Source organism: Hevea brasiliensis, chromosome 11 (genome assembly GCF_030052815.1).
Source record: "Hevea brasiliensis isolate MT/VB/25A 57/8 chromosome 11, ASM3005281v1, whole genome shotgun sequence".
Taxonomy (NCBI): domain Eukaryota; kingdom Viridiplantae; phylum Streptophyta; class Magnoliopsida; order Malpighiales; family Euphorbiaceae; genus Hevea; species Hevea brasiliensis.
In genome coordinates this window covers 73,224,893-73,247,053 of record NC_079503.1, presented here as the reverse complement: position 1 = coordinate 73,247,053, position 22,161 = coordinate 73,224,893, and the positions used below count along the sequence as shown (strand labels likewise).

General features: G+C 28.5%; 1 protein-coding gene and 1 pseudogene across 1 annotated transcript; one reads left to right on the top strand and one right to left on the bottom strand.

Moving 5' to 3' along the window:
- The first annotated feature begins 4,278 nt into the window (after positions 1 to 4,278).
- On the top strand, positions 4,279 to 11,391 carry LOC131170634 (DEAD-box ATP-dependent RNA helicase 46-like; annotated as a pseudogene).
- Positions 11,392 to 11,881: 490 nt separating this feature from the next.
- Positions 11,882 to 15,223, bottom strand: LOC110667801 (beta-glucuronosyltransferase GlcAT14A). Its single transcript, XM_021828765.2, has 4 exons — positions 14,434 to 15,223; positions 13,752 to 13,827; positions 13,119 to 13,231; positions 11,882 to 12,480 (listed from the first exon to the last, which is right to left on the bottom strand). The coding sequence occupies exons 1-4, from the start codon at positions 14,966 to 14,968 to the stop codon at positions 11,966 to 11,968; spliced, it is 1,239 nt and encodes a 412-aa protein (XP_021684457.2). The 5' UTR covers positions 14,969 to 15,223; the 3' UTR covers positions 11,882 to 11,965.
- Positions 15,224 to 22,161: the final 6,938 nt, after the last annotated feature.

Sequence of the window (22,161 nt, the reverse complement as noted above, 5' to 3'; positions counted from 1 at the left end):
GGCGATGAGATCTTGAGATAGGACCAATCCGCTCCGTCGGACATCATTTGAAAAAGGCGATAATCGAGCGATCGGATCGCTTTGTGAGATTTTACGCACTTTTCGATTTCCAAAATTTAAAAATAATTTTATGATAATTATTAAACAATTTGGACTTAAATTAGGTACAATCGGATCGAAGATAGCTCACCGGCATTAGGACCGCATTTTCAGCCAGATTCGGCTGCCCGGCAGCCTATCTCAGAACGTGATCGATATTATAGTCAATCCTAGCATTTTCAAACGTTCTGGACGTGTTCCAGGTGTCAGAATTGGCATAGGTAAACCAGAACTCCAAGTTACTCATTTTCCGGCTAATACTGATTTAGAATAAAATTTATAAAATATTCGTAGATGATCAGAAAATTACGATTCCTTTTGTAATAGCCTTATAATATTGTTAAGGACTGCTGAAAAAAATTTTAAAATTTTTAGAGCTTATATGAGTAGTTTTTGCAAAATGGGTTAATTATAAGGACTAAACTATAATTTTTCACATTGTGATTGTTGATTGTTGGATGGGCCCAGGAGGGGTCTTGTGATGTGATTGAGTTGTGATTGTATGATTGGCAGATATAGAAGTATATTTTAAAGCCTTTTGCAGGTTGGGTAGGTTCAAGGTATAGGGAAAATTCTGCCGGATTTCCGGCATGAATTTGACTGTCTGTTGTCTCTTTAGAGTTTTATTTTGACTTAATACTAATAAATTTATAATATAATTATTAGGTGATCAAGGTCAGCTATTTTCCTCCATCCAGTAGCCACAATAGTTCTCGGTATACTGTGAGTAAAATATTAATTTTAATTATAATTTCAATATTATTATATATTCAGACATGCCCATGCATCTCTTATAAATATGTATCTATGTAGTTAAACACTAGACACATTTTATATTACATCAATAATTGTTGAAGTGCCATGGATGTTGTTTGTGGTAATTTAGAGCAGTGTGTGTGTATTGGCGTGTGTGTGGTGTGGGATATGGATAGGACGGGTAGACACAGCTTGAGAGACACTCGCTGGGACCCTGCATTTGGTTTATTAAGTGAAAGTCAGGCAGAGACACTCGCTGGCAGAGGTTGGATTAAGAGGGCTGTATAGTAGAATAGCTCCCATATATGTATTGTTTGACAGTGTTGGGTGTGTGAGTGCTCCAAATTGCCTTTTTGCTTATTGTGATATGAATTGTATGAAAAATTATAACGATGTTGCATTTCACTCCACAGGGTGCATTAGTTTTAGATTGTTATAGAGATTATGATTAAAATTGGTATTTTACTCTCTGAGTCGAACGCTCACTCTTGTTCACCCTATTTTTCCAGGCTACAGGAGGAGACCTTTTTCAGAATAATTTGCTTCTTTTCTTGTAAGTTATCAATAATTATTTAATTGTGTTATTATTCTCTAAATTTGAAATTTAGAACTTCGCATATACTAGTAGTAGCATTAATCTTGTCAAGGACTGCATGAATTTAAGTTTTTGTGTTAACAAATGAAAACTTTTATGAGTTTTAAATAGTTTATAAATGATGTAACAGAGTTGAGCTGGGCTCCCCTAATTTTAGTTTCTGATAATTATTGGGTTAAATTGGCCCGAAATAAAATTATAACAGTTTAATTTTAATTATTTTATATGCATATTGGGCCTAAATTGCTGGCCTGGTCATGGGTTTGAGAATAGTAAAACTTACTACGGGCTTGAGGGCTTTATGCGGTCTAGGTCTAATCTAGGTTTGGCCCATAAATTGGGTTGTGATATATCCATTAATTTTTAGTTTTTAAAGAGAGAAAAGTTAATATTAAGTTTTTTCTATATTTTTAAACAATTATAGTTTATAATTACTGAATATATTTATCACACGTTATCATATTCTCTAATTTTTAATTTAAAAATATTAATCACAGTAAAATCAAGATTAATATTTACTTTGAAGAAAATTTAATGTTTAAAAATTTTCTCTCTCCATTTTATACATTTAATAAATTTTAATTTACTTTAATATTATTTTATTTTTATTATTTTAAAATGATTTAATAATATTATTATTATTATTATTATCATAAAAAATAATAAATAGTAATTATATATTACAATTATATAGGATATTAAATTAATATTAAAGGTTAAAATTATGAAAAATTAATATTCCACAAATACTATATAAAATTTAATAAATATTAATAAATTCAATTCAGCTTGCTTTTTTTAAAAAATTGCTATCAATGAAATTAGCATATGTGACAAGGAAAAAAATTACTAGTAATAAATTCAATTTAATATTATCACTTGTGTCATAAATATAACAATTTTAGAATCCTGTGTGACAACACTGAAGAAAATTTGAATGTTTTAAATATTGACACGTCGCATAAATATAATAGTTTTAGAATATTAAGTGACAGCACTAGGGATATATATATATATTCAATGTCATTCCATAGGCATTTTTTAAGTGTAAAAAATGGATTTTAAAAATATTTAGCTGGCACATAGAAAATTGAATTAAATTAATATTATATTAAAATATATTTTTGACATTTTATATCTAATGACTAATCTATTCCCATTCTCCATTGCCTTTTACTATTTCGATTAATAAATTAATTTTTGGATATAATATTTTTGAATTTTCTAGTATGAATGAAATTGAAATATTTTCTTAAATATTTTTTCTTTTTAATGTTAAAGAAAATGTCTCTAATATTTGGATTGAAAATGCTACATAATGAGTTAAAAAAATATTAGAAAAATAAAAACATAATGGAGCATAATGGTAACATATTAATAAAAAAAAATCAAATCTTAAAAATTCAAAATTGATTTATTATAAAGGGTCATTATTGTAAAATTAATAATTTATTTATATAAATTTTAATTTAATGATAATAAGGATGAAAATTATTGAATAAAATATAAAATTATATTTGCATACATAATTACTTGGTTTATACAAAATAAAATTAATTTATTGAAAAAATAAGTTGATTTAACATAAAATTTACCACTTATCTCATAAAATTTTGTATAAAATGATATTTTCTTTAGTAAAACAGTTAATTGGAAAAAATTATCAATTTAATAAAAAAAACTTAGTAAAAAACACATATAATATTTTTTTAGTAATATTAATTATAGAAGACACTAAATAAGATATTTTCATATTGTATTTCACATACATGATTTTAATTAAAATTTTAGATATTATAAAAAAAATATAATAGTTTAATACAAATTTACAGCTCACTTTACAATATTTTTTAAAATGATATTTTTTTATAAAGTAATTTATTACTAAAATTTTTTTAATTTATTAAAAAAAATACTTCACAAAAAAATGTAATATGCCTTCTAAATAAAATTATAAAATAAAATATAAGTTAAAGATAATAATCAAATAAGATATAAACTATTCAACATATCACCTTTAAAATATATAATTTTAATTAAAATTGTAATTTTTATAAAAAATTTTTAAAATATTATAAAAAATATAATATTTTAACATAATTTTATAACTCATCTCATAATATTTTTATAAAAATAATATTCTTTTATATAAAATAACTAATTATGAAAAATTTATTAACTTAACATTAAAAAAATAAGTTGCTTTCTTAAAGAAACACATTTAACATTTTTTTTTGCAATATTATAAAAAATTATTAGTTAAGGTAAATCGAATAATGTGTAAAATATAGCACATTACATTTAAAATCTAGAATTTTAATTTTATAAAAACTTTTAAAATTTTGAATGATTGAAAATAACTTTACTAGTCATTTTATATTATTTTTATAAAATTATACTTTTTAATAAAGTGTACGAGTATATATGATATTAGTAATATTTTAATTATTTTAGTAGATAACCCATTAATGTAAATAAATATGATTTTATATTTATAATTTTTTAAAAAAAGTTAATATATAAATTAAAATTAACCCTATATAATTTATATATTAATTTTTTTTATATGAGAAAGTTTTATTTTTTCTAAGTTAATAATTTTTTATAATTAATTATTTTATAGGAAAATAATTATTTAATAAAAATTTTGATAAATTAAAATTTTTTTAATACAAAATTATAAAATTTTGTTAAATTATGTTGTTGAGTAATAATATATATATATATATATATATATATATATATATATATATATATATATATATATATATATATATGTATATTTTTATTAATATATTTATTTATTGAGAAATGTTATAACCTGCAAGTCAGGGTGCTTTCTACACGACGAAAACAGAGCTAAAAATTCTAAATCGCTTCTCGCCCTTGAGGGGCCAGTAAAAAACGTGCGCCAAGGAGAGAGAGAGAGAGAGAGAAGGGGAAGCGGCATCGGCGAATCTCCGGTTACCTGTAGCTGTTGAAACGATCAGTCACGGACTCCGGTCTCGATATACCTCCGGTGACGTGATTTCTCCGGAAAACTTCCAAAAAGGTGAAAACCCTAGAGTTTGTAACGTGCCGCTCAACGTCTAGCATCCTTTACATAATAGTAGGGGATCGGAGAAGCATAGGGCTGAAACTTCTCACTGTCCTCTGTTCAAAATTAGTTGGTTTCCGGCACATCGTGGTAAGTTCTGTAATCTGCGGACGGAGGGGAAGCTCAATCAACCACCCGTGAACGTCGACGGCTCGTGAGTCTACATCAACTTGATTTGATTTCTCTGTGATATTCTTTAACCTAGAGCATTTTGAGTTAGGTAAGCCTTAATTTTGAGATATCGCGTTATGTTCTGATTGGGTATCTTTTATCAATTATTTGATATATATATTTTTTTAAGTATAAATTGGATTTGGGAGCGGTATGGGTAATAAGGAACATATAATAGCTGGTATATAGAAGAGTTACGCTATAAGGCATGATGATAGACTCATTTGGGAATTGGTAAAGCAATTTTGTGGAAACCCTAGTGGTTGCTGTTCCCTTCCTCAAGGACGTATCAAATTGAAATATGGAGTTCACGCTTTCACCCATTGGGGCATAAGAAGCTAGCACATGCACTTAGTACTAATGCTAGGTAAATATCAAACTGGGTACTTAAATGCAAAATGACTTGAACATAAGATTGCAAAACTTAGTAAGATTCTTGAGATTGAATATATCTTATATCAGATGCTTCCAAAACATCATTGTAGATGATGTCAATCATTTTAAATGAGTTTTAATGTGCATTTTGAGTATTTGTTTTGACATGGTAATATGATATGATATGCAGTCGACAAATTAAACATTTCTGCTCTATATTCATTTATATTTTTAATATGGGTGGACTCTTAAGGATTGGGCTTAGTATCTAGTAATTTTTTTTGTAAAATAGTTTTCTCTGAGAACCCCACAAAGACCTACTGAACGTTACTTCAGTTTTGGTTAACTAAGGTCTTGCAGTATCTTTCTAATTTCTGCTGGAGGTTTTTTAAATAATGGTTGAGAAAAACAGAGCTGTTAATTTGATGTATGAGCTAATATTATTTACTCTCTATCTACTAACTGAACTTGCTAAACTTGAAATAGGTTACACCATCTAGGATTTGCAATATCACTCTTTTTATGTGATGATTAATGTGCTTTTACTCTTGCAGATAAATATCATTTATGGCAACAGCAGAGCCAGCTTCAGTTTCCCTTGGGCCTCGTTATGCTCCAGAGGACCCTACTCTTCCTAAACCTTGGATGGGACTGATTGATGGAAGTACTGGACTTTTATACTATTGGAACCCTGAAACCAATGTTACACAGTATGAAAAGCCAGCCTCTTTGCCTCCACCTTTGCCTCCTGGTCCACCTCCTACTTCTACACCAAAGTTGGCTCAGATACCAATGGCTCATTCAGTACAACCAAGTGGGTTGGTGGCTCAAACTACATTACAGCAGGGGCAACAGAGCAGTCAATTACCTCAACAGGCTCAAGCAACACAACAGCAGGGGCAACAGAGCAGCCCGTTGCCTCAGCAGCATGGACAACTAATGCCACAGCAGCAGGTTCTCCCTGTGGCACAAGTTTCTAATCAACAGGTTGCGCAGCAAGGTTCACAACTGGGGCAGGGTGTGCAACAGCCTGTGCACTTGAGAACCCAAATGATGCAGCATCCAGGTCAGCAGATGTTATCTAACATGGGGCAGCAAATTTCTCAGCAGGGAGTTCAGCAGCAGCAGCAGCAGCAGCAAGCCATTCAACAGAGTTCTCATCAAGTAGGACAGCACATGTTGCAGCATCAAAACTTGCAAATGCAACAACCACAAGGTCAGCAATATGCATATCAGCATTATATGAGATATCAGCAAAACATGCCTCCACAGAACCAACATGGCTTACCGCAGCAGTTTGCTAATCAACCTGATTATATAGCAGCATTCCCTAAAAGGGAAGAAGTTGATTTTCAACAGGGAAATCAAACAGGTTTTTCTCCATCTCATTTTCAGCAGACTGCTACACCATCTTCTCAAAACCTGTATGCTGGAGGTGATTCAGTTTTAACACCCCAGGCAGTTGCTCATGTGGGTCAACCTCAACAGTTCAGTGGCTCTGCTGTTAATATGCAACAGTCTAGCTCCGTGGCTCAGTTGCAGCAAAGTGGGGCTGATTTAGTTCATCAGCAGCATGGTCCTCCATTTCAAAATCATTTCAGTCCATCAATGATGCATAATCAGCAGTCTAATGTTCCTCCTGTTGGATTAACAGTCGGTTCTGAGATGAATATACATGGTAGGGCTGGCAGTGATTACTATTTCAATCCTAAAGTGGAAGGGCCCATAGTTAGTCCTGGTCAGCCTAACCTTGCAGCCATGCCGAAGGGAATAAATCAACAGGTATTTATATGTTATTTTACTGATTTTGGTGAAAAATATTTGGTTGATTATAAAACATCAATCTTCAATCCCCTGCCTAAATAATTGGGGTTTAGCAAGTGAGCATCAGTGATGCTTTGATATGTATCAGAAATCCTCTCTTCTGATTTACCTAACAAAGGATTTACTGTGCTCAGGAGTCGAGATGGGTGGTGTAACATTTCAGAATGTTACAACTGGTTATGCTGGTGGATTTAATGCAGCTGGGCATACCATGCATAATATGTATAATCATGCAATTGGCGGTGGTCCATTTCCAAACAATGCTTTGATTAGGCCCCCTTTTGTTGGAACTTCAGATGTCACTAACCTCTCACCTGCAGAGGTTTATCGACGGGAGCATGAAGTCACAGCTACGGTCTGTTTGTTAATCTGATTGTATTTTCTATATATTCTTGCTATTTTTCTGTGATCTAATAATACATATTAATTCATTTCTAATGTTGCTGAAGTTGAGCTATTCTGTAATCATTCTTTATGTAGTTGAACAAGCTATGCATACATACATATGGCTAGTAATATTGCAGATAATGATGACTATTCCTTGAGTAATGAGTGCTGATTAATCTTCTAAGAAATCAAAAGCAGATTGAATCAAAAGACTCTTGGAATCTTCATAGCTTAAAGCCACTCCAGTGCTAGGGCAATTAGTAGGCAGTGCTCAACCATGCATGTGTATTACTTAGTACTAAAATGAATTGAAGATTTTGTGTGATGCAACTCTTTAATCCATAATATACATTGCTGCTATTAACTGGGGACCCATTCTTCTTCCAGGCATTTTTCTGGTCCTCGAGACCTGTTATGTTTTCATAAGAATGCTATACTATGTTTCTAAATATGCATGGAAGATTTTGGTAGTCATTGTAGGTGTAGGCGTGTAACATTTTCTATTTCCTGGTTTATTTGAGGGCTTTGCATTATTATGGCCAGAGGATACTTCTGGAGGATCTCATATTCTGTTTGTGCAGATGTTCCCTTTCCTCCTCCCTTGAAAGTTGTCATTCTTATTTCTTATGGAAGGGGTTTTGTATTTTATGGTTTCAGTGCTTTGTTCCTCGTATCTATTACATGCTGGTGTGTTTACTGATTTTGGGTTGCATGTGACTTTTGTATTCCTGTTTCATTGCATAGGGTGACAATGTTCCTGCTCCATTCATCACATTTGAAGCCACTGGTTTTCCTCCTGAGATATTAAGAGATGTAAGTTGTACTCCTTTCTGTGATTTAGGTTCTATGTACTGGCTTTAGAAAATCATATATGAGTTCTGCTTCTTTTGGTTTTTGAAGTATTTTTGCTTTTTGAATTGTTTTAAACTCATTAGTTCTCACTTGTCGCAGGTGCGATATCTGCTCCAGACGAGGAGCAAATGTCGTACGCTGCTCTGTTATTGGCACACTTATACATGCAACAACTATTCTGATTTTTGGAGGCTGCAAAATGGACAGTTGGAGCCTTTCTTGTGCATCTTCTAGAAAGGTGGTTGGCCATTTGTCCAATTCACACCTGATGTGACTGGGATTTCTTGCTTTTTGGCTCTGCCTCATATGTCTTTATTGCCCTATTTAGTTGCCTCGAGTTGCTTGTGTAAGCAACAGTATACTGTGGATTTTTAGTTATTTTGTTGTCATGACACCTTATTGCTGCCATTTTTTTTGGAGTATGGATAAATGTTATGCATTTAATTTCTTGGTTCTCATTATCTATAATTATTCTTCTATTTCAGATCCATGCCGCTGGGTTCTTATCTCCTACTCCTATCCAGGCACAAACTTGGCCAATTGCACTACAAAATCGGGATACTGTGGCAATTGCCAAAACTGGTTCTGGTAAAACATTGGGCTACCTGATCCCTGCCTTCATTCTTCTTAGACAATGCCATAATAATCCTCAGAATGGTCCTACTGTACTGGTTTTAGCTCCAACAAGGGAGCTTGCCACACAAATACAAGACGAGGTGATAAAATTTGGCCGATCATCAAGGGTCTCTTGCACGGTGGGTCATGTTTTTTCATCACCATAACAATTTCTAAAACTGATCATTTTTCTTTGGAATATTCACTATCATGCAACTCAATCCCTTATTGCAGTGCTTGTATGGTGGAGCTCCCAAGGGCCCTCAACTAAAAGAGCTTGATCGAGGTGCAGATATTGTTGTAGCCACTCCTGGTCGACTCAATGATATCCTTGAAATGAAGAAGATCAACTTTGGGCAAGTTTCACTTCTTGTGCTTGATGAGGCTGATCGAATGCTTGATATGGGTTTTGAACCTCAAATTCGTAAAATTGTGAATGAGATACCTCCTCGGAGACAGACGCTTATGTACACTGCAACCTGGCCAAAAGAAGTAAGAAAAATAGCGAGTGATCTTCTTGTTAATCCTGTTCAGGTGAACATTGGCAGTGTTGATGAACTTGCTGCAAACAAGTCCATCACACAGGTAAAACTAGTACATTTTTGTTGCTTGTGCGAATACATGTAATTATACTGTATTATAGAACACTTAGAAACTTGTTGAAATTTCCTTATTTTGATAAATGATTGTTGATTTTCTACATGTTTCTTAAATCTATATATGGACACTGCATTTTTATTTTGCATTTTGGTTGTCTTTCCCTGTTCTTGTGCCAAAAGTAGATTATATGAATTGAATCTGCAGTATGTTGAAGTGGTCCCACAAATGGAGAAGGAGAGACGCTTGGAGCAGATCCTTAGGGCACAAGAGAGAGGTTCAAAGGTTATTATTTTCTGTTCCACTAAGAGATTATGTGACCAGCTTGCACGTAGTATTGGGCGCAACTTTGGGGCTGCAGTGATTCATGGAGACAAGTCACAAGGGGAAAGAGATTGGGTTTTAAATCAGTTCAGGAATGGAAAGTCACCAATTTTAGTTGCTACTGATGTTGCTGCCCGAGGTCTTGATATCAAAGATATAAGGTAAGTGTCATTTCTCTGTTTTTACAAATAGATTTTATGTAGATTTATGGGCACAGGTAATGGGAGAAACTTTCATACAAAGAGCTTGAATGTTGTCTGGCTAATAGTATCTGAGGTCGAAATGCTTTTTTTAATCTCATTTTGTATTTTCATGTTACAGGGTAGTGATAAACTATGATTTTCCTACTGGAATTGAGGATTATGTCCACCGAATTGGTAGAACTGGAAGGGCTGGTGCAACTGGTGTGTCTTACACCTTTTTCTCTGAGCAGGATTGGAAATATGCAGCCGATTTGGTTAAAGTTCTGGAGGAGCTAACCAGCATGTTCCCCAGTGGTGCGAGAGATGGCTTTGCTTGGTGGGCCTAGTGTTGTCAAGGATCGAGGTGGGATGAAGCGTTGTGATTCTTATAGTGCTAATGGTGATTGTTTGCGTTGGTATTCTGGGGGCAGTGGTGGGATGAGGGATGGTGGCTTTGGTGGCCGTGGTGGAATGAGGATGGTGGTTTTGGTGGTCGTGGTGGAATGAGGATGGCAACTTTGGTGGGCGTGGTGGGATGAGGGATGGAGGCTTTGGTTTCCGGGGGGGTGTTAGGGATGGCCCTTTTGGTGGATATGGTGGGAGAAATGACTCGTTTTCTGGGCGTGGAAATAGAGGACGTGGATACAGTGGTCATGCTGGTTGGGGTAGGAATGAACGTGGCCTACATGATCGCCACAACAATATGGATGGTCGAGGACGTGGTCGTGGACGGGGAAGATTTGATGGTAGAAGAGAGATTGTTGATAGGGTTAGGGATATAAGTTATAGTCGTAGCCCTGAGAGGGTTCGAGCGTGGGGTTATAGCCGCAGTCGAAGTAGAAGTAAGAGCTGGGCCGGGCCGGGCCGGAGCTGCAGTAGGAGTCGGAGTTGGTCCCGAGACCGTAGTCGCAGTTACAGCCGCAGTCCTCGACATAGCCGCAGCTACAGCCGTAGCCCTCGACGTACTCGCAGCTGTAGCCGCAGTCGCAGTCAAAGCTATGACAGATTGGAGAGGCCACATGAAAGCAATTTTGACAAGAAGGATGTTACAGCTCCAGAATTTGAAGCTCCCAAATCAGGGATGTCTCCTATGTCCCCAGGTACGCATGGTAATGCATTTTCAGGAGTGGAGGGGCTACCGGCGGGTGAGAGTGCGGTGCCTGAGCTGGTGAATCCAGAGGCTGCAGAAGGGCAAGTTCCTGAAGCATGAGCATCTTTCTGGGTATTTTAGCATGGTTTTCAGTTTTTGTTAATCAAATACTGTGTTGCTGGGGATTTATGTTGGTTGATAGTAGTGATAGTGAAGGAAATTTGGCTACCAGAGTGAATTTTATATCCTATTTTGCCAGTCAAGTTCAGCTTTAGTTCTGCAACGTTTTGATTAGGGTTAGCTTCGTCCCTATTGTTTTAATCCAGGGAGAACAACTTTGGTGATGATTATGTTCCTGTTGGGATAGACAGGCACAAGGTCAATGAATTATTTAGTTATTTATATGACGTTAAAATTTTCATTTGAATTTATCATGTCTCAAAATAATTTAGAATTTGTTCTTACTAGGAAATCATATTATTCAAGGATCTTATTCCGGTGTTTTTAAATCTCTTAGTTTTGCCATCTGGTCAATTAAATTGTCAATTCGAATTATTTTTATAAATCAAAATTGCCAACGGCTACACTACTAGTACTCAAATTAGAAATAATATTCAAACATGGCTTAAAGTTCCTTGATGCAATCGTTGTTTACAATGGTTTTATTATAATGATTTCTGACTCAAATCTCTTTCATATTTAATCAATTATGAAAGTTGATAGTGTATCGTGTATAAATCCGATTTCATGTACGGATAAAAACTTGTATCTTGATAATTATAAAATTAAATATAAATATCAAAATTTGAGTAAAATTAATTAAATTGTATGTAATGAATCTACACATCTAGATGTAAATAGTTACCTTAAGCCTATATTTATATGAATTCGATATCACTTTATATACAATAAAAAAAAAATAAATTTGTGTTTTTAATTTGTATAAAAACTTTCCACTAACGTAATGTATTAATGTTTGAGGTAATATTACAGATACTAAACTACTGGTGGCAGTGATGGTTCGTTCTTATTTTGCCATCAATTTGTAGCTCTGAAAAAGACAATGCAAGCTTCAAAGCAAAAGGCCCTGGCTTTACATAATCAATATTGCTCCAAGTTAAGCATAACTTCCAATTCTTAGACTCTCTGTAATTCACATTCATACCTTGGCTTAAGCACCAATTTCCAGGCACCACTCCATCAGGCAGGCGGTTTAAGATCATCTTATCAATCCTGTTAAGCTCTGAATCCCCTTCCTTAAATGGTCTTGCAAATGCTGCTGCTGCTCCACCATCTAGTATCTTGTTAAAGTTTGGATCTTCCAAAATATTGTACCTTAATTCAGTGTTTACTGTTGTGTTCTGAAACTCTGGAGAGTTGCAAATGACTGTGTGGAAGTAGAATTCAATTGGGTATGCTACATTGCTGAAATACATTATCAGTTTTCTTGGGAGGTTGTCCCATCCTTTGACACAATACTCCATCAGATCTCTTGTAAGAATCAGCCAGGGTGAACCTGTATGTTAGTACATCATTACTTTAGCCATTGACTCGAGTTCATGTGTTTTAGTGCAGGAGATTAAAAATTCAAATATTGGCCTTGGTGTACAAATCAACCCACACATAAAAGTTAGTACAGAGTACGTTTTCACGGCTCAAACCCATCATCTATCACAAATGAATAACTCCACCTAAAATTTCAAATCCTATAATTTATTTGAAAAATTATTATATAATTCCTCTATATTAATAAAACGAATTAATTAATCCTTTTATTTTAAAAAATATAATAGTTAATCCTTATATTTTTATTTTATTTATTATTTAATTCTTTTATCAAATTTAATTAAGTTTTCTATTAGTTAATGTATTTAAAAGAGAGAAATTATCGTTACTGGAATTAAATAATTTATATAATTATATTTTTTAAATTGTAGGGACTGAATGAAATTCAAATTAATATCTAAATCAAAGAGTAAAGGAAATAAAAATATAAAGATTAATTAATATATTTTTTAAAATAAAAGAATTAAATAATTAATTTCATTAAAATGTAAAGATTAAATAGTAATTTTTTAAAAAAATTTTTTATCACATGATGCATGGTATGACCATTTATTTTGCATATGGGGTCACTCGTATAGTGATACTGACCTCCAAAGATCTTGAAAGCATCTGGAGTTCGTGTCTCTACCGTATAGAAAAGGTCACTACTCTTTTGAAGATACAAGCTGGGATCTATAACAATTTGTTCTATCCTTCGTTTCCTGCACGAGATCAAATTGATAAATTAAAAATAAAAGAAAAAATGCTTTTAGAATGTGAAATTTAAGGGCTTTAATTACACCGTTATAATTATCGAAGAAGTTCAATTTAGTTCATTTTTAATTTTTTGTCCAGTTTAGTCCAAAATTTTCAATTTAAACTCAATTTATCCAAAAAATAAAAAAAAATTAAAGAAATTAAACTTCTTAATTTTCGAGCTTAAATCAAGAAATTAAAAAATTTAGTCTTAAAAATATGAAATCAAACTTCTTAATTTTTTATTTAAATCAAGAAATTTATCTAATAAATTTTAATTTTTGAGCTAAATTGAGCTTAGATTAAAATTTTTGACGAATTTGAAGCAAAAGTTAAAAATGAACTAAATTGAATCTCTCCAATAAATATAAGGGCTTAAATGAACATTTTGCCAAAACAATTTAAGGTACTCTTATTTGATGTGGAATAATTAGGCACCTTGAACTTCCTCATAACATCTGAATAAAATAGGGGGTTCAAGCTTACTCTTTCCATTCACTTTCATTTGAAAAATGTATGAAGTTGAGCTTCCTTGGCAAGGAAGTGAAGACATGGAGAATATCTACACACAGAAGAAGTCAGCATTAACTACAAGAAAATATGCTATTAGCAACACTAACAATTTAATTTAAGAACACTAATTAGCGTTCTTAAATATTTATTGACACTTTTTTAAATATTGACGTTTGCATTTAAGACCGTAAAATTTCATATTCAAATTTCAATTAATTCCCAATTAAAAAAATTAGAATTATGATTTTTAGTAGAGTAAATATAAAATGACTAAATGTTGTTCAATTTCATCATTGTATTTATTAAGAATGTTTAATTTAATCAATTTTTAACTTTTTATCCAATTAATATAGAAGTTTTAATTTAAGCAAAATTTAGTTCAAAATTTTTAATTTTTGAACAAAATTTCTTGATTTAGACCAAAATCAATATGTTTAATTTCTTGATTTTTGGGCTAAATTGATTCTTGATTTTGCCCAAAAAATTAAAAAGTTAATTTTCTTAATTTTTGAGTTAAATTGAGCTTAAGTTAAAATTCCTATAATAAAATAAGCTTGAACATCTCTAATAAGTATACAGGTGAAATTGAGCATTAAGCCGATATGAAATAATTAGATGCTATGAATTATGATTTATCGCAGAAACTAAACGTTACCATCTTGACTCATTATGGGATAATCAGCAGGGCTTAAATTGATGAACCAATCCCAATCTTGATTTAGCTTGAGAAGCAGTGCAGCAGCATGAAGTGTGGCAGCAAGAGCTGATGATCCAATCCTGTTAACACCATAACTTTTTCCAACAACATTAACATTTCCAAAACTTCTAAACAAATTCTGGGATTGAATCGAAACTACTAAATCTACCCTTTCATAATCAGATGAATCAGCATCAAGTTGCAGCAGATACTGGTTTCTTGGATGATAAATAGCTTTCAACAATCGCAGCATTCTCTTGCTATCTCCACTAGTCCCACAAATCCAGTAAGCAAGAATCGGAGGGTAGCCATACCCTTTTGAAGGCAAGCTCAATGGGAGGTGAAAATCTTCCCTTATTGGAGCAGAAAACAACTCATCTTGAAACCATGATCGCCTCACAGCCATCAATAACACAACACTCAGGATTGCCAAAGCAAGAATCCATAGACGATAATCTGAAGTCCCCAATGAAATCTTTGAAGTTCTCATCATTTCATCCGCTGCTCATTATACCTGCAGAACTAAATTAGTAGAGATTTGAAACTATATACATAGTTGGAAATCAATTGATGAACACTGTATAAGAAAGAGGTGAAGACTCAAGAGATAGTGTATGTTATAAATTGAATATATTCTGAAATGTAAACAGATTAAACATAGCTTTCAATGATGAACACGTTATTTTTCAATGATCAACACACTAAGTCTAGTGTAATCATAAGGAAAACATTACATTTCTATCAATCTATTTAGGGACTATTCAGCTAAAAAATAGAGTTTAAGGGCTATTAATTTAGGGCCTGTTTAGTATCGGTGTTGAAACTGCTGTTGAGAAAATCATTTTTTTAAATATATTAGTTAGAAAGTGTTAAAAAATAATTAAAAATTAAATTTGATCAGTTTTAGTCATAAGAACACTAAAGTAATAAAATAATTTTTTTCAAACTACTTTTCTCAAAAATATCTAAAATAGTACTTTTATTCAGAAAAACAGTTTCAAATTTTTCAAACCACTTTTCTCTACAATATCTAAAATAGTACTTTTATTCAGAAAAACAGTTTCAGACTCTGAAACTCAATGTCAAATAAGACTTTAAAAGTTGTGGTTAAACCACCAACTTAGTAGGGAAAAAGAATGCTTGAGATTAAAGAAAAGTAAGAGACAATGATTAATAAAGAGATGGGTAGGAGATACTTTTTGTGCTGGTTGAAATGTTGCTTCTTTCCCTTCAGCTTTGCTTTATTGTGTAGTTTTCTCATTGGTGGGTTTCTATAGGTTGTTAAACTGTCTTTTGATTTTTCTTTTCTTCTTGGGCTAATTAATTAAAAATTAAAAAAAAAAAAAGAGCTGTAGTAGTGTTGATGTTGTGGAAGAAAAATGGGTATTGTGTGTTTAGGTAGAAATGAGAATGTAAGACAAGTTTATAAGTGGAGAGTGTTGAAACTAGAGGTGGATGAGACAAACATGTTTGGTTGGGATAACTTTAGGGAACTTGATCAAATTCTCAACAAGTGTTAGAAATTATGTTTGTTTGATTGACATGTTATCTCAACTTCTTGGGAAATTAAGGAAACCATTTCCTATACTTTCAGGAAGTAATTTACATACTCCTGTGAGAGTAAGTTACTTCCTGGAAAGTTCACTTTAAGCTTCCTTAATCTCTAATAATTAAAAAAAAATTATATTCTTATTAATTGGATTAACTCTGTTGAGTTTTAAGAAGCTATCTTAATGAGAGAACTCAATGATTAGGCTTATAGATATTGCTAATTTGAAATTTATATGATTTTTTAATGATATTCAAGTGAAAATTGCTTAATTGTCATGATTAGTTGTTAACTAGTCTAGTTTTTAATCCTTAATTGTTGCATGTGTTTGAGGAATGATTTTTGTTCATAATTGATGATACCAACTCTAAGAGCATTGGTTGTTTTATTTTTATTAACTATTTTTTTTTAATTATTTTATTTTAGTAGGGCTTATATTTTGACATTATATGTATACTTTTAAAAATAATGTCATGCTAAAAAATCATAACTTTAAAGTTGAAAAAAATGTTATATGAATTCAACAGGATTAGTTTAGTAGTTAAAAATGGAATTTCTCTTTTTATTAGTTAGGATTTGATTTCGTTGGGAAATATTCTAAAGCCATCTTTGGTAACACGTAATTAAAATTGTAATGTAATATTATATATTTGATTATATTATTTGATAAAAAAAATTAATATGATAATATAATTAATTATAACATAATGATTATTATACTTAAAAAATATATATAATTATAATTACTTATTTTATTTTTTTTAATTTATTCTCAACACTACCACTATCATTATTACCTGACTACCACTATGATTACCACCACTATCATCATTGCCACCACTATCACCACCTCTTGGTTGCCATTATTACTATTATTATTACCACTACAACTTGATCACTGGTATCATTACTTAGCTATTGTCACTACTACCACCACCTAACTACAATCTCTCACCTTGTCACTATCACCACCACTTAACTATCGTTATTGCCACTACGGTTACTACTTAATCACTATTATCACTAAACTATTAATTATTGCAATCACTACGACTTATTACTAATACTATAAATAAATTAAATATTAAAAGTAAAATTATCATTATATTATATTATTTTTATTTTATAATTAAATATATAAAATAATAATTATTATGTTATATTACATTGTAACTTTGATTGCATTACATAATTAATTACATTGTGTTACATTACGCTATATTAAACGTAAGTTACACTTTCACTTTTTCACAAATAAATGAGGCATATTAGTTTTATTACAATTTTTTAACAATTAATTGATTAAATAATTAATTAATTATTTTTTACTATTTATGTATTTTATAGAAATTGGAAAAGAGATGGAAATAGGGGGAGATGAGTCGTTTCTATTATTTTAATTTCTTTTATTAATTTGATAGCTTAATTAAATGGGAAAAATAAAAAAAAAATGTCCTGTAGTTTCCTGCTTTAATACGTGAGAGACCATATTTAATTTTTGTCAATTTAATATTAGGGCTGAGCAATTAAAATTGAATTAAACCAAATCGAACAATTAAAATCAAATTATCATGTTTTAGAGATCGAACCTAACTAAAATGAATAAAAAATCAAATGAAACCGAATAGCTTTATTTTTGTTCAATTTGATTTGAACAGATCAGTTTTTGAGTTTTGATGAATTTTTTAATTTAAACTTGATTTTCAAGTTATTTGATCTAGATTTAATCTTGATTTAAACCTAATAACTATTAATCAATAAAATTAAATAATTTTTATATATAAAATTACATATAATTTATAAATTTTCTATAAAAATAAATCAATTTAAAAATCAATAAAGTAATTTAATTCAATTCAATTTAACTAATTTTTTTCCTCTCCAAAATCAAACTGAATCAAAATGATCGAAATTTTTAAAATGCAAAACCGAACCGAAATGATTTATCTTAAAAACCAAACCAAATTTAGGCAATTAGATTTAATTTATTTGATTCAAATTAAATAGTGCTCACTCTCATTTAATACTTTATATATTCCTCTATTAATAAATGTAGTCTAAACTAATAGTTAGTATTTCTAACAGAAGAAAATACAAAACTAATAGTTATATTCCACTTAGTTTTTTTTTTATTTTTTTATTTTTAAAATTTGTACAGTTTTATAGAATTTATATCTCTTGAAAATATAAATAAATAAATGTAAATTTTTGTTTTTTATTAATTTTTCGTAATACCTTATAACTTCTGATTAAACAAAAGACTATTTTACCTATAACATTCTACTTATATATGATTATAATACGAAATTTTTTATATTATTTATATATAAATATTTAATTTATAAAGTCTAAATAAAATATTACATAAAATGAATTGGAAAATAAAAATTTATAAAATTAAACATATAGATTTATATAACAAAAAATCTAATTTAATATAATATATTTATATGAAAGCTAAAAATTCAAATATGGTTAATAAAAAATTGACACTTGCATTCATCTGTAATTGACAAATAGAAAAATTAAAAATAATAAATATAAAATATTTAGAATTTATAAATTTCAAAATATTTATTTTTTTTAATTTATCTTCTTTATAAATTTAATATTAGTTTAGATAATAGCTAATTTAATAATTTTATTTTAAAATATATAATTATTTAAATTTAAAATATACGATAAAATGAAAGGTAATATTTATAATATAAATATAATTTCATTTTATATATATAAGAAATTAATAATTTATTTAATAAGTACATATAAGATATAATTAATATAAATATCAATTTTAATTTCAAAAAATTATAAAAATTATATTCATTAAATATTACAAAAGCTATATATATATATATATATATATATAAAGACTATTTAATAACTAAAATTTTAATACTTGTATCTACCATTATTTGACATATTACATAATTAAAAATAATAATTTTTATAAAAAATTCATTTTAATTTATTTTTTTAATTAAAAATTTAATTATTTATTTAAATAATGCTTAACCTAATGATTAATATCATTATTTAAATTTGAAATATATGAAAAAATATAAAATAATATATTTAATATAAATGTAATTAAAGTTTATTTAAAAAAATATTTACTAATTAAAATTTAAGAATTATATATCTTTTAAAGGAAATAAATAATTTAATTTATATATAGTAAATGTAAGATATGATTAATATGAATCAAAATTATATTTATTACATACCTCAAAAGTTTTTGGATTGTGACATTTTTCAATATATAAATGAATATAAAACATTTGTTATATATAAAACCAAAAACGTATTAATCAAAATTTGACACTTATGTATACCATTAATAGACATTTGGAATAATTGAAAACTAATAATTTTATTTAAAATTTTTTGACTTATCTTTTACTAATTATAAATTTAATTATTGGTATTAGATAATATTTAATAATTTTATTAGGTATGTGAATAAATTATATATATATATATATTAATATAATAACTAATTTTTTATTAATATATAGAAAAAAATAAATAATTTAAATGGTTAATTAAATTTTACTTAATATAAGTTAAATAAAAATTAAAAATAAAAATTTAAATTATTATCACAAAATATGTGGGTGGATGACTAATTGGAAATTAAAAATAAAGAAAAAAACTAAAAAATAAAAATAAAATAATTTCCCACAACTAAAGATGATCATATTTTATTTTTCTAATTTCTATTTCTTTCTATTTTCCAATTTATTTTACTTCCCATTAATTTGAAAGCATCAAGAGGAAAAAAAAAAGCAATAAATCACTGATAGATAAATTATATTTTGATTTATCTTATAATAGCAATAATAATAGCCACAATTACAATAAAAATAATAACAATAACAGCATCAATTGTAACAATAATAATAATTTCAAAGCAGAAGAATGTGTTAGCCATTTTCATCTCATTAAATTAAAAATTTAACCTCTAATTTAATGAATTGAAATTTAGTTAATTTGAATTTAATTTTATTTGTATAAAAATTAATGTGATGATTATTGTCTTATTAATAGAAATTTGTAAGATTTTGCTTGTTGAATTTTTATTCTATTTCATTTTATTTTTAATAATTTATTTATTTATATTTTATAAAATATAATGCAATAACTCACTCACTGTGCGGATATGAACAATGCTTAATTTTCATTCTTGTATTTATTGGTAATGCTGAATTTAGTTTATTTTTAATTTTTATATAAATTAATTAAAAATTTAATTTAAATTCAATTTAACATAAAAAAAATTAAGAAAATGAGTTTTTTAATTTTTGAACTAAATGAATAAATTTAGCTAAACAATAAAGAAAGTGAAATTCTTAATTTTTGATTTAAATCAAGAAAATAAGAAAGTTAATCTAGAAATTTTAATTTTTAGGCTCAACTGAGCTTAAATTTTTTTATATTAATTTGGACCAAAAATTAAAAATGAACTAAGAAGATATTTGGCTTAACTTAAGAAAATCAGCTAGTGCTATAAGCTTTGAACTTATAAGTATTTAAAATTTTAAGCAGTTATATATTTGTTAAAATATACTTTAGGTGATTGATAAACAATCAGTGTGTTTTATAAAAAATAACTTATAAGTACATTTATTATTAAAATGACTAAAAGGATATTAAATAAAATTTATGATAAAATTTTAAAAATTAAATGAGGATAATATAGTAAAATATTTGATGAAAATAGTTTATAAGTAATTTTTAAAATGAAAAAGCTGAATTTTTTTAGTTTATAAGCGACTTATAAGTCAAAAATTGCAATAAATAAAAAAATTAGTTTATGTTTAAATCTTAGAAGGTGGTTTTGACCGGCTTATAAGTTAAGACAAATACCATTTAAGTGCTTATTTGACATTGCATTTGAAGGTTTAAAAATATTTTTATGAATAAAAGCATCATTTGTTGTTGAAAAAAGCAGTTTGAAAAAAATTATTTTATTATTTTAGTATTTTTATGACTAAAATTTATTAAATTTAATTTTAAATTATTTTTTATTTAATTTTAAATTATTTTTTAATACTCTCTAACTAATATATCTAAAAAAAATAATTTTTTTAATTGCAGTTTTAATAGCAATACCAAACGAGCGCTAAATAAATGCCAAACAGGCCATAAATAAAACATTATTAATAAGATGAAATTAAACATTTAACCATGAATAAATCAAATATTTTTAATAAAGAAATAAAATTTACTAAATTAAAATATTCATTTATTTATAATACTATTTTTTAAAATTCTTTTTGGTTGAACTCAATTCCATTTGAAATTTTATTTTTTAATTAATTAATTATTTATTTTTATTTAATTTACGAGGAGAGATGTTAAAAAGTAAAAAAAGAGATATTATATTTAATTTATTTGTTTAAAATTTTATTTTGTTTCCTTATTCACAAGTTAAAAGTTTTACTTTATTTTCTTATTCACAAGATAAGAATTGTTTCTAGAAGGTTATCGAATTGGAAACGATTTTGTTTATTTAATTATTATATTTTATATAATTAAATTTAATTTGGATTTAAATTAAAATCTACTAATTTTTTTTAACTAAAATCTCATATTTCTAAACCCAATCTCAATATAATTAAATTAAAGCTCATTAATAATAATAATTATTATTAAATAATATGGGATATGTATATATAATATGAAATATGGGTATATTAAAATAGAATAGAATATTATTAGGGTAGTAATTATAGCAACATTTTAACTACGGGCGTATTTAATATAAACTTAATCTTATATAAAATGATAATGGGTCTGATTTTTATAAGTATTCGACCTAATCGAATTTTAATATGATAAATTTGAGTAATATAGAATCAAGTTTGGGACGAATTCGAGTTCGGATATATATTAGGTATCTGTTATTTAAATTCATTTATATAAATACTTAATTAATATAAAATATATATTTTTATAATAAATTTATATATTTTATTTTAAATAAAATAAAATTTAAATATTTTATAGAATTATTAATTTTTAAAATATAAATTACTTATAAAAATAATTTTTTATGTAAATTATTAATTAAACATATAAAATTAAATGAGTTTTAGTATTTTTTAAAATAAAAATAATTAGATTTAGTATGA